General features: G+C 41.6%; 1 protein-coding gene across 6 annotated transcripts in view; it reads right to left on the reverse strand.

The window, feature by feature from the left end:
• The window catches only part of LOC122564560 (cadherin-6-like), a 208646-nt gene that overhangs the window by 104143 nt on the left and 81650 nt on the right, over window positions 1–22853 (reverse strand). For all 6 annotated transcript variants that reach the window (XM_043719632.1, XM_043719634.1, XM_043719629.1 and 3 more), the window contains exons 3-4: window positions 12615–12909; window positions 181–300 (exon numbers count right to left, since the gene is read on the reverse strand). In XM_043719632.1, coding sequence (XP_043575567.1) covers window positions 181–300; window positions 12615–12909 — 415 coding nt within the window. The remainder of the gene's footprint in view (window positions 1–180; window positions 301–12614; window positions 12910–22853) is intronic.

The following is a 22853-nucleotide window of genomic DNA, read 5'->3' on the forward strand; positions in this document are numbered from 1 at the left end:
AGGAGGAGAGTCAAGAACAGAATGTTATTATGGGAATGTAAGGTCAGAGAATAGCAGGAAGGGATAGAGAAAAAAGTTCTAAGAAAACACCAACAGTCAAGGCTAGATATTACAAAGACATCAAAAAGGCAAATACTTCCAAGATAATTCAATAAACTTCAGTTTGAAGAAGTGTCTGACCTGTGTCCGATTCCACTGAGAAGTACGGCTGCCCTTGTAAGATGCTGTATGCCACCCGGGCACTGTACCCATAGGTAGGGTCATCAGCATCAGTAGCAATCACTTGAATTACAGACGTACCTAGAACATACATAAACAGATTAAAGCAGTTCAGCAAGACCTTTTTTTCTGAAAAAAAAGCATTGTCATCAGTGCAAACCTTTCCCAAATTTCAAGTATTTTGTCTGATAGGTTTGGCAATAATGAGTTTTTTCTGAATGTACCGGACAGTAACTTAATCAGTTCATCTCAAACCTTTTCCCATTGTGACCCCAATTTGAGGCTTGAAAATCGAGATGACCATTCAGTGAAAAACAAGGAACGATGGTTCCCATGTACAGTCTCCATCAGAATACCTCAATTGGAGTTGACTTCCCAACTAATCAGCACTCTTGCAGTACAAATTGTTTGTCCCTTTGAAATTTAGCATTCTTATATAGCTCTAGATGGGTGTAAAGTTTTCCCAGGATATCTCACTTTTAGCTGTATTGATGTGAAGTATTGTTTAAAACACACAAAGTCAAAATTCTTCATCTTACACTTGTTAGAGCAGGTATACAAGAAACTTCCAAAAGGATAACCAATTTATATAGCAAAAGAGATGCTGATCTGTTGGATTGTGGTTGACATGAAGATGTTTCAGGAACTATTCACTCACAATCTGACGGAAAAGGAATTATTACAGTGAAGAAGGAGGCCATTCAGCCCATCCTCATTAAGTTGTATCAATACCTGGTGCCAATCTCCGGCTTTCCCTCTCCTACCCTTACACATTATTTTTACCTAAACAATCATCAATACACTCAAGAATACTCAAATGAACCTGCCCCATTCCATTTCTACGCAATGCATGCTATCAGCTAACTGTTCACAGTATGAAAACGGTTTATGTCCTCACATCACTCTTGCTTCTTTTGCAGATCATTTTAAATATGTGCTCCCTCATTTTTGTTCATTTTACAAGTGGGAACAATTTCTTCCTATTCAGCCTGCTCATGATTTTGAAAATAATTGTTCCTGGGGATTTCCTGTTGCCAGGTTCCTGACTCTGAGATAGGATTTGCATTGACTGTTGGATCAGCTCAGCTGAATCGTTGTAAACAGATGAAGAGGGTATCACATCACAACTTCACAATTCTCACCCGTACAGAAGGTGATGCTGGTCTTCAGTAGGAACACAAAATGGGTGATAGTGACTCATATCCCCATTCCATTGGGGAAGGGAAATCAGATGAGGCGCTATTTCTGCAATCAGTCACCATATGAACTAACTAGATTCATGCACAGAAATCAGACAAGGCAGGATGCAGACAAAACTGCACAAGCTTATCTTTACTGACAACAGAAAACTCGCCAAGTCTTTGAAATTTGCAAGTTCCTACTCCAGCTGTCAATGTGAAGGACCACATTACCAAATGTCTATAGCATGTTCCACAGCTCTCTCTGCCTCTCTTTCTCTCTCTCAATTCAGTGCTACTCTGAATCACTCTGTTTCTGCAATTTTCATGATTCAGGTCTTTTTCTTTCTCTCTCTCTCTCTCTCTCTAGAGCTCTCTAGAGCTCTCTGTATCTCAGGCCACTGCCTTTCTGTATCTCATTAGCCTTTTGATCTCTTTGTAGTGCACATGGATTGATGCTTTCTCTAAGTGGGCCTGTTTTCAGTTGACTGATCCACAGATGGTGGGGGGTTAGTGATGCTAGTGTTCCTAGCATTTCCAGGTCATGTATTCCTGGCTGCTTCATAAACACTTTAATCCAGTCTGGAGACAGAAGAAATCATCTAGAAATCAGACCAGGTGCAACGCTAATTCAGAAGGAAACACCAGTAAAACTTGTGAATGCTGCATACTGGACCAATTTGTCATGTGTATTGCAGAACAGTGTTCCAGTATGACTAAGCATTAATTTTATTTTACTGTATTTTTTCCACCTGGACTGACCCACATCTGCGATTCCACATATGTAACAGCACCTCTCCCATGACAGTCCTTAACGCTGGTGCCTGGAAAGGCTGTATACTCAGCTCCTTACTATACTCCCTGTCACATTCATGACTGTGTGGCCAAACTCCGTCTACAAGTTCGCTAGCGACACCACCGTCATAGGCTGGATCTCAAACAATGACATGACAGAATTCAGGAAAGTGAGAGAGTGCTTGGTGATGTGGAATAAAGTTAACAATCTCTCCCTCAACACCAGCAAAATGAAAAAGCTGGTCATCGACTTCAGGAAGCAGATTGGAGGGCACGCCCCCTATCTATCAATGGTGCTGAGGTGGAGATGGCCAAGAGTGCCAAATTCCTAGGTGTGACGATCACCAACAATCTGTCCTGGTCCACCCACATTCATGAGATGGTCAAGAAAGCACAACAATGCCTCAACTTCCTCAGGAAGCTCAGGAAATTCAGCATGCCCATAAAGTCTCTTACCAATTTTACGGATGTACTATAGAAAGCATTCAATCTGGGTGTAACACGGCCTGGTATGGCAACTGCTGTGCCCAGGGCTGTAAGAAACTACAGAAACTTGTGAACATAGGCCAAACCATCACGCAAGCCAAGCCTCCATCCATTGACTCCATCTATACTTCCCACATGTATCAACATATTCAAGAACAGCTTCTTCCCTGCTGTTATTAGGCTGCTGAAATGGAGCTCTCAACTTTCAAATTTATCTTGATCTCATTCTTTCTGCACCTTCTCTGCAGCTGTAACATTGTATTCCTCACTTTGTTCTATCACCCAACACACTTTATATTCGCCTGTACTGCATGCAAAACAAAACGTTTCACTGCACCTAGGCACATGTTACAACAATAAATCAAATTGAATAAAATCAAATATATAGAGCATGGCACCACTCGTGTTGGTAACAAAGCTAGATTTCCCTCAGTTAATCTGAGCACTCAGTTAATCCTTACAATACCAGGGATTTGTCACAAAAATAACCAAAGTCAAGCTAAGCACATAAATCGAATTGCCCTCCCAAAATACCTTGATGGCTTCTTTCTCAACAGTTAACACTTTTAATATCCTGCAAAAGATTTATAGCTTAATAGAGACAATAAAGCTGTGTATGACATAATAATACTGTATATTGTTTGCTCAGACAGTTTCATTGATAGTTTAATAGGAAGGGATTGAATATGTATTTGAACCCATTCATGGAATGTGGATACAGCTGACGAGGCTACAATAAAGCCCTTCACTTGAGAGATGGTGGCGCGCTTTCTTCTTCATAAACTGCTACAACATACATACAACGCTGACAGGGTGACTGTCAGATACTGCACAGTACCTTCATAAAAGCTTGAAAGTGAGCAAGATACGATAAAGAAGTCAGACACCACACATAGCAATAAGAAGCAACCTCCATCATAGTTTTCTTAAACTTGTCAAAAAGTTAAATCTATGACTTCAAGTGTGTTCTTTTAGTTTGAGCTTAAACACTGTTAGGAAGGGTTTTCTATGAGATTTGACCACTCAATAATGAACCAATGGTAATAATAGTTCCATGTGTGAGCAGGGCAAGACAATGTTAGTGATGTATCAAATGCCTTTGTCCTTTTAAATGGTAGAGGCTATAAGAGGAAGGTGCTATTGAAGGAGCCTTGGCAAGTCACTGTAGTGCAACCTGTAGATAGTACACACTATTGCCACTGTTCGACAGTGCTGGATGGAGAGGATGCTCGTGGTTGCGATGTTAATCAAGTGGGTTTAATTGTCCTAGATGATGTAAGGCTTCTCGAGTATTGTTGCCATGCAGGTGAGTAGGGAGTATTCCATTACCCTCCTGACTTGTGCCTTGTGGACAGGCTTTGGGGAGTCAGGAGATGGATGACTCATCATAGAATTCACAAACTCTGATGGTCATTGTAGCCATAGTGTTTTGATTAATTTATCAAGCCTGCAGGATGTTGATATCATGACCAATACTCTGACGCTGTAAGGAGAGGAAAGAATGACAGCCTGAGCATGTGCAACATCAAATTATTTCCAAAATGCAGAATATACAACTAATGTCTTACCGGGTGTTACCTCAGATGCCTTCTTTCTTGTAATATTTTAAAAACTACATTAAGAATGCACTTTCTAATTTTCTTTCTCCAAGTAAACTATACCTTTCAATTATTATACTGCATAAAACTGTTTGAGCTTTACATTAGAAAAAACTCTTTAGTCTGGAGAGTGGTAGATTATGGACCAGTCTATAACAGGGAGTGTGTGATATAAAAATCATTGATGTATTCTGTTTAAGCAGAGATTCCTCATACATGCTCAGGCCAAAAGTCTGTGTTTCTTTTAAAACAAATATATTGACAAATATAAATGATGATAAAGTTATAGGTTCCAACCTTCCAGCAGAGTCCTGTCACATGACTATTGAAGTCACAGTTACAGCTCAGCTTGTCTCATCAATATATTGCAAATATTTAACTTTATCTCTACATATTTAATGGGAACCACAAGAATGAAAAGGGAGTCGAGGGTTACAATAACAGATTTAGATGAGACATTTTGGGAGGAGGCTCAAATGGGGAGCATAAACATGGGCATGGGTTATTTGGGCTGAATGGCCTGTTTCTGTCACATGCATCCCAGACAAAATCAAGACAAACTGCATCTATCCTTTGTTCAGATGTTATAACTGACAGATAACTGCCAAGAATAGTTTAAAATTTAACCAGTCAGGATCCATTTACCAACCAATCAGCCTTGTCATTCAGTACAATATCAGTTTTGTATTGACTTTGGTATTTCTTGTGAATTGCTGCAAAGGATGCAAGATGAACAGTTTTGAGAAGTTTGTCTTCTTTCAACAATATTCAGGTTTTTTTTAACTACCAAACAACTATTAGAAGTTATTGATAGACTCTTGAAGTTTCCAGAACTTTTGGATGTATCAATTAGACATAAGCAGACATACATAAGCTCACTTGTGTTTCCTCATTGTCGTAGGGGGGATCTGTGAAGTGAACAAACGTACAACGAAAAGCTGTAAGGGAAAGGATGTTCCTACAAGTGACCAACAAAAGAATAGGCAGTGATGTCGGTCGGATGACCATCGTTGTTGTAAAGAAATTAGGAATTAGGCAGATAATCATGCCAATCTGAGACCTATCATGTGTTGTTTCTGTGTTGGCAAATCAATGAGAGTTCAGAGATTCTGCCCCTTCATGGGAGAGTCTAGGACCAGAGGGCATCCCCTCAGTGTAGAGAGGCACCAATTTAAGACTGAGATGAGGAGGAATTCCTTCTCTCAGAATACTGTGAGTCTTTGGAACTCCTTGCCACAGAGAGCAGAGGGGACAGAGTCCTTGTGTATATTTAAGGCCGAGATAGAGAGATTCTTGATCAGTCGAGAAATCAAAGGTTATGGGGTAAAGGCCATAAAGTGGACTTGAGGAATGTCAGATCAGGCATGATCCTATTGATGGCTGAGTAGGCTCATGGGGCTGAATAGACTATTTCTGTTCCTTTTTCTGATGGTTTTACGCCTTAAGGTTTTATGCAATGGATTATGATCCAATGTGCAGTAGCAAGAAGAGAATGCAGAAGAACAGCTTCAGTCAAAAAGACCAGAACGAGAAATCAGTCAGCTAGGAGCCATGAACTGGTCTACCAATGTCAGCAGACTGATCCACTGCCGATATTCATTACTATTCTTTCTAACTTGTTGTAATAATATTGTGAAAAAAAACGTACACCTGGAGTGATCTTGTGGTTAAGTAATGCTGAAGGGCCTTTTAGAATGGGGTGTATAATTGAAACTCATGCAAGCCTTGCAACTAAAGTGAAATTGAACTCTCCAGATCTTACACCTGAGATTCTGAAAGGCTTTGTGAATAACAACCTTTCTTTCTGTAAACCTCCTTCTACACAACATAGCTCTGCCCAAACCTTCGCAAAAACGTCTCCACCAGTGTCCTGTTACGGATACACCTCCTTTGGCCACTTTGGGATCTTGGAGAAAGTGAGGACTGCAGATGCTGGAGAGTCAGAGTTGAGCAGTGTGGTGCTGGAAAAGCACATAAGATCAGGCAACATCTGAGGAGCTTATGCCTGAAACGTTGATTCTCCTGCTCCTCGGATGCTGCCTGACCTGTTGTGCTTTTTCCAGCGCCACACTTTTCCAGTTTGGGACCTCACTGATTGAAAGATGGTTGCATGTAGGCACCACCAGAGGGCAAGTTTGCATGTTTTTGTAATGCCTCTACTATCAAATAGTCTGTTCGCAAAGGCAGCTTACAGCGGCAGAGTGGAGAATGGGAAGCGAGATCACAGAGTGACACTTGGTACTAACTGGGAATGGATCCGCAGTGTCCCTTTTGTCTCAGTGATACGCCATCAATTCAGAACGCGTTCTCTGCTGAAACCCCATTGATAACTCAAGCAAAGTAGCCTTTGATTCTACTTGACAGGCTTTATAGGCAAAAAAAGCACATGATTTATAACACATAATCATGTCCTGTGTTGTTTCGATTTTTGCTTACTTTGTTGATTTGTGCAATTTGATGCTAATAAGTGAGGACCAGAGTATTGACGCTCACCATTGTCAAGCTGAATGTTGACATTTTTTTATATAAGTTCTCTATTCTTTCTCAGCAGGGATGATAAATGTACTCTTACACTAGCAAGACCTCGCACACTCAAGCTGAAGCTGATGAGCAGTTGCTTCAATAGCAAATAGAATCTGAATCCTGGCACGAGCATTCTTAGACAATGGTCTGCAAATCAGCAGCAAGACAATGAAATGAAGAGGTTTGAGATCCATTTATAACAGCTGAAACTTGCTTATACCTGGCACATTGTTACATTACCTTGAGATCTGTTTGTAGCATTGTTGCTATATCACCATAGTCTGGAGCACTGTATTCTGTAGCAATGTGTATAACTGCTCTTAGGTTTTATGCTGTCACATCACAGCTTTTTCTAATGCTATTAAATGCTTCAAGGTTCAGTACCTGGGATGCCATGATGTGGAGGTTCTGGTGTTCGACTGGAATGGGCAAAGTCAAAGGTCACACAATCTTTTGGAGCTTTTGCAGTGCACCCGAAGAATGGGCTACACTCCAAAAGCTTGGGTGATTTCAAATAAACCTGTTGGATTGTAAGCTGGTGGGGTGTGACTTCTGACAGTATCTGGGATGGTCTTGTGTTAAAACTGTGAGAAATGAAAGGTCACCAGCCTGACTCAGTGACCCTGAGTTGGGAGGTCACAAGACCTCATGGCCTCCAAAAGCTTTCCGCCTTCTGAAGATGTCTGCCTGGAGTTCACTCATCTACAATCCAGCTGTGGCCCAGCCATTTGATACTCTATGGGGGTGAGGGGGTTCCATGGTTCAAGGTGAGATATCCCCTTCCTCCTGCTCAGGCCAGGGAGGAGATCCTGGCCTTCGGCAGCTGCCAGTCAAACTGTTTGGCGGCTGATTCTCAGATCGAGCAGTGGCTGCTGGTGGTACCATCGGCGATTCCTCCAAAGAAGAGGATGTCATGGTGGGTGGCCTGTTTGGAAGATTTTGATGTTTCAGCAGTACACACCTGGCAGCTTGCGACAACAGTGTGAAGGAAGGGGGAGGAAATGGGGTGAGGTAGGGGGCTTTGGTATGCATTTCAGAGGCTGGTGTTGGCGGGGGAGGGGGGTGTTGGGAAGGCAGATAGTTTGGTTAAAACAGTGGGTATGTAATTAAAGGGGCTGGCTCCAGGGAGCATGAGAAATCCCGACAGAGAATTCCTATTCCCCCAGTGACCCCCACATTAGCTCGCCCAGTAAACGTTGCCATGCTACCGGCTTGACCTGGCTCCCCCCTCCCCACCAGGGTAAAAGAACTGTGGAGGTGAAGAGGACAATTAATGGCCATTTGCCATATGCTGCATAGCACACCCAAACCTAACCTTCAAACGTGCTGGGATCTGCATAGTCTAGTTTGGAGTGGTGCTGGAAAAGCACAGCAGGTCAGGCAGCATCCAAGGAGCAGGAAAATTAATGTTCTGGGCAAAAGCCCTTCATCAGGAATCTGCATAATCTAATGTCCTGTTTCTCTCCCAATAGAAGCTGTCTGATGAAGAATATCCAACATTTTCTGCTTTTATTTAGTAAAGCTGCAACAGAGTATTTGACAGTAACAGTAGGATGAATTGTTTCCTTTTGTGCTGTATTACTTTTCTTTGCATTTATGGGATATGGGTATCGCTGGCTGGGCAAATATCTATTTACTGTCCCTTGTCATCCTTGAGAAGGGTGAGCTGCCTTCTTGAACCCCTGCAGTCCATGTGCTGTAGATAAGCCCACAATGCCCTTAGGGAGGGAATTCAGGATTTTGACCCAACAACACTGATGGAACAGAGATATATTTCCAAGACAGGATGGTGAGTGGCTTGGACTGGAACGTACAGGGTGTGGTGTTCCTATGTATCTGCTGCCTTTGTCTTCGAGATGGAAGTGGCCTTGGGTTTTGAAGGTGCTGTGTAAGATGTTTCAGAGCTGAAATGTCTGACCTTCAACAAATACAACAATCCTCCTTTGTGCCAGATATAACGCCAACCAGCAGAGAGCTTTTTCCTGCTGGTTCCCATTGATTCCAGTTTAGCTAGGGATGCCATCCTTGATCAAATGCTGCCTTGATGCCAGTTAATGCTGAGCTTCTGTTAGACAGCTGTTCACACCTCAGCCTGAGTATTGTGGGCGCCACCCCATTGCAAAGATGTGAGTACGTTGGAGACAGCGCGGAAAGATTTACAAGAATAGTTCAAGAAATGAAACACCTCACATGATGGAGACATCAGGAGTGTCCTCCTTGAGGAGCAGAAGGCTAAGGAAAGATCAGATAGAAGTTTCCAAAATCTTGACCACTCTTTACAGAGTGCATTGGAAAAAAAATTATTTCTGATCCTAAAATAATCAAATCAACAAGAAATAAGAAAATCTAGTCAGAATTTCCCTTGATAGTGATGTTGACTTAACTGTGAATGCTGCACCATTTCATCCTCATAGAGTCCTTACTGTAAGGAAACAGGCATTTTGGTCCAACAAGTCCACACCGGCCTTCCAAAGAGTAACCCACCCCGACCCAGTCCCCTACCCTATTATGTGACACTTATCCCTGACTAATGCACCTAACCACCTGAACACTAATGGGCAATTTAGCATGGCTAATTCATCCAACTTGCACATTTTTGGATTATGGGAGGGAACCAGAGCAGCCGGAGGAAACCCACGCAGACACGGGAAGAATGCGCAAACTCCACACAGACAGTCACCTAAGGCTAGAATTGAACCTAGGTCCCTGACGTTGTAAGGTAGCAAAGTGCTAACCACTGAGCCACCATGCCACCACCACGTTCTTCGCCCTGATGAAGATTTCCCAAGCATTGCTTCCCTACAAAGAGAAATAAACCTGTACATGTTGCATTTCTTTCTTGTTAACTAAAATAGTAGGAGTACACCATTCAGCTCATCCAGTCTGCTCCAATTTCATAGCTGATCTTAAACTCTACTTTCCTGCCCTATATCCAGATACCATTGTACTGTCTGTCTTCATCTGTGTTTAAATATACTAGCCTGGTAACTGATCCTTGCACATCACTTGATTGCTTTAATCTGTGGAGTATAATGTGGTTCATTCTACAGAGAGTTCTTGTACGAGCTTTAAGAAATTTAAAGTTCTGCAAATGAACTGTTTGGATTTAGATTAAGAGTCACCATTAAATTGTTCTTCCATGAATCAGATACCTCTGGATAGTATTGATAAGTTAGATTGGATACACACTTACTGAGCTCAACACCATCTTTGATTCTCTGAATGACCAGGTATCTCAATCTCAATCTCATTTATTTTTAACATAAATAGAATTAATGATAGTTGTCTCTTCCCGAGGATGGGGAATTTCAAGACATTTTTAAGGTGAGGGGGAGAGATTTAAAAATGACACGAGGGATTGTGTGTGGAATGAACTTCCTGAAGGAATGGTGGATGTGGGTATAATTACAATATTTAAAAGACATTTGGATAAGTTGCAATGGAAAGGTTTGGAAGGATATGAGCCAGAAGCAGGCCATGTGGGACTAGTTTAGTTTGGGATTATGTTTGGCATGGACTGGTTGAACTGAAGGGTCTGTTTCCATGCCGTTTGATCCTATGACTCTGTGACATTAACAACTGCCACAACTCTCTGGAGATAGAGAATCCAAAGATTTGTAACTCACCAAATGAAGACATTTCTTTTTTTCAGTTCTCAATGACCCATATTGTGAAATTGTGTCTCAAGTTTTATATGACTTGATTTGATTCAATTTATTATTGTCACATGTACCAAAATACAGTGAAAAGTATTGTTTTGCGTGCTAACCAGACAAATCATACCTTACCTAAGCATAATAGAACAGAAGGCAAAATATAGTGTTACAGCTACAGAGAAGGTGCAGGGAAAGATCAACTCGAATATAAGGGAGGTCCATTCATAATTCTGATAACAGCGGGGAAGAAGTTGTTCTTAAATCTATTGGTATATGTTTTCAAACTTTTGCATCTTCTGCCCAATGGAATAGAACATAACCGAGGTAGGAGGGGTCTTTGACAATGGCTGCTTTCCCAAGGCAGTGGGAAGTGTAGACGAAGTCAATGGATGGGAGGCTGTTTTCATGAAGGACTGGGCTGGGTTCCCAACTTTCTGTTATATTTTGCAGTCTTGGGCAGAGCAGATGCTGTACCAAGCTGTGATGCATCTGGGAATAATGCTTTCTATGGGGCATCTATAAAAATTGGTAAGTGTATTTGTGGATATGCTGAACTTCCTTCGCCTTCAGAGGAAGTAGAGCCATTGTTGTGCTTTCTTGACTGTAGTGTCGACGCGAATGGACCAGGACAGATTGTTGATGATACTTACTCCTAACAACTTGAAGTTCTCGGGCATCTCCACCTCAGCACCATTGATACAAACAGGGGCGTGTCCTCCACTCTGCTTCCTGAAGTTGATGACCAGCTCCTTCGTTTTGCTGACATTGAGGGAGAGATTGTCGTCTTTTCACCATGCCATTAAGCTGTCTCTACCCTGTACTCTGTCTCGTCGTTGTTTGAGATCTGACCCATTACAGCAAATTTGTAAATGAAGTTAGAGCTGACTTTGGCTGTGAGTGTATAAGGAATATAGTAAGGGGCTGGGTAACTGGGCATGGGTGTTCAGGACTATCATGGAGGAGGCACTGTTGCTATCCTTATTGATTGCAATCTGAGGTCAGGATCTTGAGGATCCAGTTGCAGAGGGGGGAGCAGAGTTCTAGATCTCTGAGTTTGGAGTTGAGTTTGGTTGGAATTATGGTATTGAAGTCAGGGCTAACATCAATAAATAGGGCACTGACATAGTAAACTTGTTATCCAAAAGATCTAGGGATGAATGTAGGGCCAGGGAGATGGCACCTGACATGGACTTATTGTGATGGAAGGTGATTTGTAGTGGATCAGGATAATCCATGAGGATGGAGTTGTTGTGTACCAGTCTGGACTCTCCAGACAGGCAATTGCCTCTCAGGATTCACCTTGTCAAGTCCACTTGAAGATTTTATTCCTCTTACTTCTCCACCCTCCAAACCTTCTGCATTTATTCTACTCAATGCGATAGAATACCATTTTCCTTAGAGATTGCTTTCACCAAACAAATGAATCTCATTTATCATTCAACAGAAAGATTGTGGAACACCAGGCTTCTACTGATAGCGATTGTATGATTTTGTTTTCACAATTTGCTCTCTTGTCAGTCATAAAACATTGCACACTATTTTAAAGAGTAGGCGAGTTATCCTCAATATCCTGGACAATATTTATCCCTTGATCAACGTCACAAAAATAAATGATTAATTCATCATCACATTGTTGTTTGGGGGACCTTGCTGTGGTCCCAGTAATTCCTTTATCACAAAACTTTGAAAGTACTTCACTGACTGTAACACAGTTTGGTACATTCTGAGGTAGTTAAAGATGCAAATATAAATGCAGACCTTTCCCCCTTTTCAAATGAATAATGCATTTGAGTACTTCCCATTGAGTGGGATTGGCTTAGTGCTGATCACCAATTCCTACAGATTGGAAACAGTATTGGGGCAAACTGAAATGGTGCACTGGAATGCTATTCTGAGGTGAGGGTAGCACATGAAGATGCACAATAGAAAGTTTTATTGCATTCTGGGGACTAGCAACATTATTCTGATATATCTGAACATGAAGTCTTTGTTAGAATGGACGCATTGAGTGGGAAATAGATTTATTTCTGATGAAAATGGTTCCATCAAGCAGTTTATAACATTGCTAATTAACAAAGTTCTATTCCGATTGGGATTATTTATAGATATTGAATATTTTTCTACTTTTTAATCCACATAATGTCCTTACTTAAACTTACCAACATCAGACATTTCAGGAACAGTGGCCATATACAATTCCTTTGAAAACTTTGGTTCGTTGTCATTAATATCATGGATCTTGATAATAAATTCAGATTCTGGTTCCACGGGCCTCCCGGTCCGTCTTTCAATGGCTTGAGCACGCAATGTATAAAAAGATTTCTCCTCCCGGTCCATTTTCTTTAAGGCGTGAATGTCCCCAGTGTTCTCATCAATGGTGAATACTGTTCCAGCTCCATCGCCTGACAGAATGTATTTAAGAGTGCCATCTCCTTTGTCAACATCAGAGTGAAGCTGGAAATGCCAAAAAAGAGAGAACAGGAGTTACAAGTCTGGCACGTATGAAAAAGACGTTTATTTTGTTGGTGGGTAAGTACTCGACAGCTGACAAACTCATATAGTGAAAAGCTTCTTACAACATATTAGCAAATACTGCACATAAATCTGTTCTGATGAAAGATTATCTCAACCCAGAATGTTTCTCTCCACAGATGCTACCAGACCTGCTGAGTATTTCCAGCATTTATGTGATTTATGTTATACAGTGAAATTCTCATCAAAAATTATGACAGTCCCAACCTGCCCATTCAGTACAACGGGTTTGTACCAATGGTTAAACACCTTACACCTATGCCCTCTAGTTTTGGACTCCCCGATCCCAATTCACCCTATCCATGCCCCTCATATTTTTATAAACCTCTATAAAGTCAATGTACCAGCATCCACTGCACCCTGGATACCATAGATACCATAGATTCACAAACCATTGAGAGGAATAATGCCTCCACATCTCTGGGTTAAAACTACTACTGTTATCCTAAAACTATGACTGCTCATTGCTGCACATGAGGAAGCATCCTTTCTATGTCCATGTTCAATCCTATTTAGCATTGTGTATACCTCAATTAGATCTCTCTCACTCTTTTAAACTCTAAAGGGTATATGCCTAAACTGCTCAATCTTTCTTCATAAGACAACCCCCTCATCTCTGGAATCAATCTAGTGACCCTCCTCTGAACTGCTTCCGTTATTCCCAAGTGTGTAATATTTGATTCAATGAGAGGTTGTTTGGAAAATTAAATATGTCACTGTTAGAGTTTAAATCTGAAATGTTTGATATCCAGTAAGCATATTGAAATGTGTTTAACAGCAAGAATGAATATTGGGGGAAGCTGAACAAGCACATGAGGGAACACAGGAATATTCTGACAGATGTGGATAAACAAAAATGAGAAGCATGGATTGGCCATGCTAAATTGCCTGCATAGGGTCCAGGGATGTGTGGGCTGAATGGCCTGCTTCCGCACTGTTGGGATTCTAAATCTAAATTGAATTAACTTTAAAGTTTAGGGTTTCTTTCATCAAGACAGAACATCACATTGCAAAATATTATTTACTTGGGGCATCCTATATTAGCATCAAAATAACTCAGCAACCTAATTATAAGGAAACTCATGTTTTACACAATCTTTTGCCAACAATGCAGTTTAATTTCAACAGCAAAATTCTCTATTGCACCAGTCTCCAGTGTTTCACATTAACCACCTGAAACATCTTTGTTTCTTTGCTGAACTGGGGGATATCTTGAGAATCAGACTGGCACTCAGCACTGGAAATAAAAACAGTGAGTCCTGGAGAAACTCAGCAGGTCTGGCAGCAACTATGAAGAAAGAAACAGTTAACATTTTGAGTCCTTCAAGTTCAATGTGACTCTTCTTTCGAACTTGGCAGTAAAGCCTGTTCATTGATTGGCCAAGCTCATGGACAATCCTTGTTTTCCAGTTTGAGCCAGCAGACAGGACAAGAAAATTAGAATTGCAACCAATCACCTGGTTTGATTTTCCTTTGCTGATCAAACTCTATTTTTAGTTCATCTGTGGGATGTGGGCATCTCTGGCTGGTCTAGCATTCATTGCCTGTCCCTAGTTGCTCTTGAGAAGATGAGCTGCTTTCTTGAACTGCTGTGGTCCATGTGCTGTGGATAGATCCACGGTGTCACTGGGGAGTAAGTTCCAGGATTTTGACCCAGCAACAGTGATGGAATGGGGATATATTTCAAAGTCACTATGAGGAGGACTTTGCCGGGGAACCTGCAGGGGTTGGTGTTCCCATGGATCTGTTGCCCTTGTCCTTCCAGATGAAAGTGATTGTGGGTTTGAAAGGTGCTGTCTATCTAAGGAGCCTTGGCGAATTTCTGCAGTGCATCTTGTAGATGGTACGCACTGCTGCTACTGAACGTTGGTGTTGGAGTGTAGTGATTGAAATGAGGGCCAGGTGGATCTCATTGACTATGAGATCCATTATTGGGTTGTTAACCTGGGCTTTATCCATGCTAATATACTGCCCCCAATGCCATGGCTCTTCGTATGTAACCTTATGTGCACTGCCTTATTGAGTGCCTTTTGGAAATCTAAATACATTACATTAGTGGGCGGCACGGTGGCACAGTGGTTAGCACTGCTGCCTCGCAGTGCCAGAGACCCGGGTTCAATTCCCGACTCAGGCGACTGACTGTGTGGAGTTTGCACGTTCTCCCCGTGTCTGCGTGGGTTTCCTCCGGGGGCTCCGGTTTCCTCCCACAGTCCAAAGATGTGCAGGTTAGGTGAATTGGCCATGCTAAATTGCCCGTAGTGTTAGGTAAAGGGGTAAATGTAGGGGTATGGGTGGGTTACGCTTCGGCGGGTCGGTGTGGACTTGTTGGGCCGAAGGGCCTGTTTCCACACTGTAAGTAATCTAATCTAAAAATGTAAACATGAGATGGGATTTGAGGTTTGTCCTCATTTCCCTGAAAACTGGTTGAACGTCAGGGTTTGGGGCCTGGCTTTACCATTCCCCTCCATTGTAAAATTGCTGTTTCTTTGTATACAGCTGTTAATGTTAATTGTTTTGTAAACTGCGAATTGTTTTATTTAAAAAAACCATGAGATTCAGAGAGTCTCCTAATTTCAAGGACTGGCTCTGAGCTGGTCAGAGCTCATGCATTGTGCACATGTAAATGAAGGGTGACTTGCTGATGGAAAACTGGTCTGTGTGCAATTGTTTCATGGAGGGAGTGGGTGCTTGTGGATGTGGTGCCAATCAAATGGGCTGCTTTGTTCTAGATGGCATCAAGCTTCTTGAGTGAAGGTGGAGCTGCACTCATTCTGGCAAGCGGAGAGTATTCCATCACACTCCTGGCTTGTGCCTTGTAGATGCTGGACAGACTTTGGGGAGTCAGAAGGTGAGCTACTCGCCATAGTGTTCCTAGCCCCTGACCTACCCTTGTAGGCACTGTGTTTATATGGCGGGTCCAGTTCAATTCTGGTCAGTGGTAACCCCCAACATAATGATTATGGGTGATCCAATAATGGTGATAAAATTGGGTGTCAAGTTAGTCAGTTTTCATGGGCTGCAACTCAGGCTGCCAAGCTGCTGTGGCTCAGAGACTGTCCTTTGCACCACACTGTCTCCACTAGAGATTTTTCTGCCTTACCATATAGTGAGTACTGTCTGATTCTTGGGGAATCCCAATAAATTATTTTATTTACAGATTATTAAACATTACACTCTGTGATACAACTCTCTAACACATGTTATTCCATCATCTCTGAGTCTGAGTTGAATGGGGTTGCTGATGTCAATATTGCTTACTTTATACATCATCATGACATTACTGTCTGACCTGTATTTAGACCTTTACAAAAGCAAATGGTTTTCTCCTACCAAACTTTTGGGAACCATTACAATGTTGCATTTTAAAACCAATAGGAAATGCCTCCCTCTGTGCACTGCATTTATTCTCCTATAGTCAGAGGCTTTTTAACTTTTACTTTTATTTATTCATTCATGGATGAAGGCGTCACAGATGAGGCTACTTTATCGCCCATCCCTAATTTCTTGTTTCTGCCACTTATACAAAGGCAAGGCCTTGTTTAACTGAGTTAGAAAAGTAAAACACGTTCCCCAGCATTAAAGGACATTGTTCCCGATGTGACTGTAACTTCTGCAGGAGAACCATTTCCCACAATATGCAACAAAAACAGAAATTGCTGGAAAAGCCCATCAGTCCTGACAGCATCTATGAAGAGAAAGCAGAGTTAATGTTTCGGGTCGAGTGACCCTTCTTCAGAATGCTCTTTGTTTTTTTTTCCCCTAAGATTATGGTTGTGGCTTCCCTTTTCCATTGTATGGGAAAATACCAGTTATACACACACACACACATCCCTGGTGATTTTTACCAGCGTGTAGTTGTGAATTTGAAATACCGGTGTGCCTTATGTGTAAGATACCTGGTAACACTCAGCTTGCTGGGACCTTTGCTGGATTTCAGGGAACTAGGAAAGAGACTACAGTGTGATACAATGAATGTGCAATCAGAACATTGCAGGGATATTCTCAAATCCAGTTAATGTAGCTTGGAAAGAGATGAAAATTGACAAATTGGAAAATGCAATAGGACAATTGCATGCAACAATTTACACTTCAGTTCCAACCTCATCCAGCGAAAAGTCAGAACTTGAAAAAGATGATTAAGCATTTCCAAGAATAGTGCTCATTAAGATTCCAATATGAAGAAGATTATTGCAGTGGAGTATTGCTCTGATAAAGGTCATTACAGAAATGATGGCTGTTAACACTAAATGGGAACTAGCTGAAAAATAATCTGTGTGGGTGGTTTTCGGAATGCAGGGCTAGCTGAGGAGAATAGACTTTGAATTAATCCATTTGACTGTATTTCGACAGAGCTGTTGAACAATTGCAATGTGAACAATTGCCATCATTCTAAAATCCAGCAGATGGAAATGTTCAACTTGGCAGGTTTTTTTTGGATGAGATTTTGCACTTAAGCCATTTCGTGTAGGAGAATGGAACCAGTGCAGGATTGGAGCGAGATGAATAAAGTTTCCTTTATTGTTACTGCTCAGCAACCCTTAACCATAACTTAAACCTCAGTCTCATTAAAATTCCTGGGTTCCTCAAAAAGTGAACATTGTACTTTAGCCCGTGTAACTCCTTAAAATAAAATTCATCATTTGCAACAACTTGCGTTACACTTTGATTCATGTCGGTTTGGAAATGGGTTTAAGCAACTCATGTTGCATTTAGCACATTTCAGGGAAGCAAATTTGTTTCTCCTGTTACTCAGCAGGCAGTATACTCAATCCTGAATCATACGGCTGTAGGTTCAAGTCCTGCTCAAGGCATTTGGGTTTTGAAATCACATTAGTGTAATTCTGATGAAGTCAGACACTGTCTTTCAGATACTATTTAAGCTGATTCCCTGTCTGCCCTCTCTTGTGGATGGAAAAGATCCTATGACTGCTATTTTGAAAAGGAGCAGGAAGTTTAGTCTTGAAGACCCAGTTGAGGCTGGGTTCAAAATCAATGGCCAACTGGAAAAAGAACTCTGTATTCCAGTCCATGGATTTTTTTGATTTTTTGTTATTCATTCATGGGAAGTGGCGTCACAGGCTGGGCCAGCATTTATTGCCTGCCCCTGGTTGCCCTTGAGAAGGTGGAGGTGAGCTGCCTTCTTGAACCGCTGCAGTCCATTGGCTGTAGGTAGGCAGACAACGTCATTGGGGAGGAAGTTCCAACACTTCGGCCCAGCAACAGTGAAGGAATGACGATCTATTTCTGAGTCAGATAGTGAGTAGCTTGGTGGGGAATTTGCAGATGGTGGTGTTCCCATGCATCTGCTGCCCTTGTCTTTTGGATGGAAAGGGTTGTGGGTTTGGAAATGTTTTCACCCAGAGGGTGATGGGGATCTGCAACTTGCTGGCTGTAAGGTTAATAGGGGCAGAAACCTTCATAATATTTAGAAGTATTTAGATGTGCACTTATGATGCTAAGGCAAACAAGGTTGTTGGTCAAGGGCTGAAAGATGGGACTTGAATAGTTAGGTGCCAGTTTTTGACTGGCACAGATATGGTGGGCTGAAGACCCTTTTCTGTAGCTCACTAAGGTGAAGTCAGAGGAACCTTGGAGTGCTGCCACAGTACATGATATAGTTGGAACACATTGCTGCTACTGTACATCAATGGTGATGGAAGTGAACGTTGAAGGTGGACAGTGTGTCAATAATTGGGCTGCTTTGTCCTGGATGGTGCTGATATGCTCATCGCATCTCTAACCTCACAGCTGAGAGGTGATACTAAACCCCAAATCTACTTCAGTGAAGATGTCCAACTCTAGACATGGAACGAAACACAGTGTGTACACTTTAGCTGCTCGGAATATTTTCAGGGAAATTAAAACTGTCCATTTCTTTCAGGGAAGGACTCTTTGTAATTTATAAGGAATAAATGGATATTCGGCTTGGTATTACAGAATAAAACTGAAAACAGGTCTCTTTTTGACTCACTTCAGTGTAATTATGAGCACTTAAGTCACTTGTGACCAGAAGTTTTAGATGCTGCCTAAGAGTTAATGATTTTCTATCTCCACTGCGCTGCATTCATTACTATTCAAAAGCTGATAGCTTTGAAACACTATTCTGTAAAAGGAATAATCTGCCTCAGTAGATTCATTTAACTTCATTAAATCTAATAAAGAAACATGTATTTGGCTGACAATTCTACTTCTTTAAAATGTCATAATTCTTGATTGATCAGGCTTTTAAAACTCAACTGGAGTCTTTCTCATCCGAAGAGCAGAATTAGCTTGAGTTGTTTCTATCTACATTCACCATCCATCAGACATCAACTGAGCTAAGATTCGAAAAGAAGTGCCAGATGTTCTTTATTAAAAACTGCATTTTGTTTGCTCATCCCAACATTGTGAATAATTTGAAAATTAGCTCGTAGGAATGCAAGTTGTTTTTAATTTTCATTCGAAACCAACTGCACTGACGGGAGATGGATGTTCTGAGAACCCAGGAACATTAAACTAATTGCACCAACTGTACAAAGCTGAGCTCAGTACTGTACTGCACAAGAAAAAGCCAGCAGCAATTCTAACTGATGTCTCTCAATGCAGAGTTACTAGCAAAACCCATCCCATACAATGCATACATCTGGAACATCAGCACGATTCCTCCATGAATACTTGGGGGAGGCATTTGTCTTCATTTCTTTATCCACTGGTTTTTAGTATGGGACAATTAAGATGTATTTCAGAACAGAGGTGTGAAATAAATTAGACAAATTTATCATAAAGTGCTGAGTGAGTCATAGGGTGGAGAAGGAAAGAGTAAAAGAACTCACAGTCACAGATTAAAAATAAATCTGTTGGAAAAATACTAAATGGAGTATAAATGTAGAGATTGGGAATAGAAATAAAGAAGCTAGTAGCAGGAGTAGGCTGTTGTGGTTCTGTTCGCCGAACTGGGAATTTATGTTGCAGACGTTTCGTCCCCTGTCTAGGTGACATCCTCAGTGCTTGGGAGCCTCCTGTGAAGCGCTTCTGTGATCTTTCTTCCGGCATTTGTAGTGGTGGAGGAAACATCACAGAAGTGCTTCACAGGAGGCTCCCAAGCACTGAGGATGTCACCTAGACAGGGGACGAAACGTCTGCAACACAAGTTCCCAGCTCGGCGAACAGAACCACAACAACGAGCACCCGAGCTACAAATCTTCTCACAAACTTTGAGCAGGAGTAGGCCATTCAGCATTCAATGAGATCATGCCTGATTTTCCATCGCAATACCATTGTCCTGCTTTTTCCCCTCCTCTCGATGTCTTTGAAATCAAAATGTTTATCTCTTTTTTGAATACTTTCAGTGACTTGCCTCCACAGCCTCTTTTGCTTGTGAATTTCCTAGGTTCATTACCCTTCGAGTGAATGATATGTTTCCTCATCTCAATCCCAAATGGTCTACCCATATCCTGAGGCTATGTCCTCTGGTTCTAGACTCCTCAGCCAGGGAGAACATCCTCTCTACATCATGTCTGTTCAGCCCTGTTAGAACTTTATACATTTCAATCAGATCTGCTGTCTTCTTCTTAAACTCTAGAGAATACAGGCTTGAAATGTGGCACTGAAATGCAACAAAGAGAGCTAATAAAAAAGCATTAAGATGCAAAATAATCACAAACAGAATTACACTGAAAGAAGCTAAATAGATCCAAGATGTACTAATGTGTAATGTGCTTAGGTTAATGGGCCATGTTTGATTTAAAGTGTGAATATTTTTGTGTTTTTTAAAATGGGATGCAAGTAACACTGGTTAGGCCAGCACCATTGACCTGAGGGAGTTCCTGGGCTATTTCAGAGGGCAGTGAGGAATCAATCACATTGCTGTGGGTCTGGAGTCAGATGTTAGCCAGATCAGGTAAGGACATCAGTGGATCAGATGGTTTTTATAACAATTGATGCTAGTTTCATGACATATTGCACATTTTAACTTAATTTAAATTCCACCAGATGATGAGATCAGTGACTTACCACTACATCATCTAATCATCCAGGAAACATTGATTGTTGATGAATCAATATGCTGTGTCAAATACAGTCAGTTCTGCTATAACTCAGTAGTTCCATTCCCCTGTGATCCCGTGTTATAAGAAAATCAGGTAATAGCAGCACCATTTAAACTAATGGGGTCAGAATCATGCTATAACCAATACTTGCTTTAAAAGTTGCCACTTTAGAAATAGTGTCCCCAATTCATCAATGATGTTGTAGCAAATTCGCATTAATGAAACACGGGTTATAGCAGTACAACCTGTACTAACTAAAAACTAAAGAACTGTGGATGCTGTAAATCAGACGGGTCACCCAACCCAAAACATTAACTCTGATTTCTCTCCACAGATGCTGCCAGACCTGCTGAGCTTTTCCAGCAATATGCTGCATCACTGGCTGGCAGCAAGAAATTGGATGTCGTAGCACTTTCAAGAAAATCATTTACTTCTCGAAAGGGTTCGCAAGAAGCGAAAAAGTGGATCCTTGTTGCTCTAAGTCTTGTCACAGGACAGAATACCTAAATTCAAGCCTGCTTTCAAAATCAAGTGAATCATTTCAGTAGTAAAAGCAGGAAATGCTGGAAATAATAAATGAGCCTTACAGCATCTGTGGAGAAAGTTGATCATACAAGTTGACTTTTCACCAGAACATGAGCATTTTCGGTATCTTTAGATCTGACTTCTTATTTCCAACATTCTCAGTACTTTTGCTCACTTATTTTTAAAGGTATATTGTGATTAATAATCAAAACTTCAGAATGGTGACAAGTTGTTGTATATATTCATACATTGATAGATGGCCAGGGATAACGTTGTCATATCTAATATTACCTTGATCAATATACTGTGTCAAGGGTTGAATGTCAAATATCTATTGAAGGAGGAATAGTATTCATAATGTAATGAACTGCCTTAAAAGGGTGTAATGTTATCTCAGTGCTGGATATACCTTTCACAGTTTCATAAACATAGCTCTCATTGTATTTTCAGTGTGGTTACAATCCTCCTGCTGATGGAGATCATTGAACAGCTCGAGAACATTTATTTTATTCACTCAGCATCACTGGCTGGGCCAGCATTTATTGTTCATCTCTAGTTGTCATTGAGAAGGTGGTGGTGAGCTGCTTTCTTGAAGCACTGCAGTCCATGTGCTGGAGGTAGACCATAATGCCATTAGGGAGAGAATTTTGACCCAATGAAACTGAAGGAACAACGAAATATTTCCAAGTCAGGATGGTGAGGGGATTGGAGGGGAGCTTAAAGGAGGTGGTGCTCCCACGTACAGAGGAACTTCGTTATCCAAATATCAGATTATCCGAAGGAGATCTTGAGGTCCCGATAGAAACATCACATCAAAGACGTGTTTCCAACACTGATTGTGTGTTTTGTTTACAATGATTAAAAATGAACTCCACTTCCTGAAATGATGCTGAGAACAGTTCTGGATTGATGGGAGCCCAGGCACCGTCTCCAAATGACTGACCGCCTGCCCTCTCTCTCCCCATACTTCAGGCGTGTACCCTAAACCCCCCTCTCCAACATTGTCCTTTTATGATGCTGAGAACAGTTCTGGATTGATGGGAGCCCAGGCACCGTCTCCAAATGACTGACCGCCTGCCCTCTCTCTCCCCATACTTTCCCTGTAGTTGTCCACAGGCGTGTACCCTAAACCCCCCTTCCCCTGATAATCTCTCCAACATTGTCCTTTTCAGGGCAAAGGTGGAACTTGTCATTTTGTGTGTGTGTGTGTGTGTAGCAGCAGTCTTCTTGTTGGTGTTCAGTCTGGCTGTCCCAGAGAGGGGAGGGTTGGGGGAGGAGAGAGGGAGAGTGGCTGGCGGAACGGGGGGCATCAGG

The sequence above is a fragment of the Chiloscyllium plagiosum genome, chromosome 29, assembly GCF_004010195.1.
Source record: "Chiloscyllium plagiosum isolate BGI_BamShark_2017 chromosome 29, ASM401019v2, whole genome shotgun sequence".
NCBI classification, from domain to species: Eukaryota; Metazoa; Chordata; class Chondrichthyes; order Orectolobiformes; family Hemiscylliidae; genus Chiloscyllium; species Chiloscyllium plagiosum.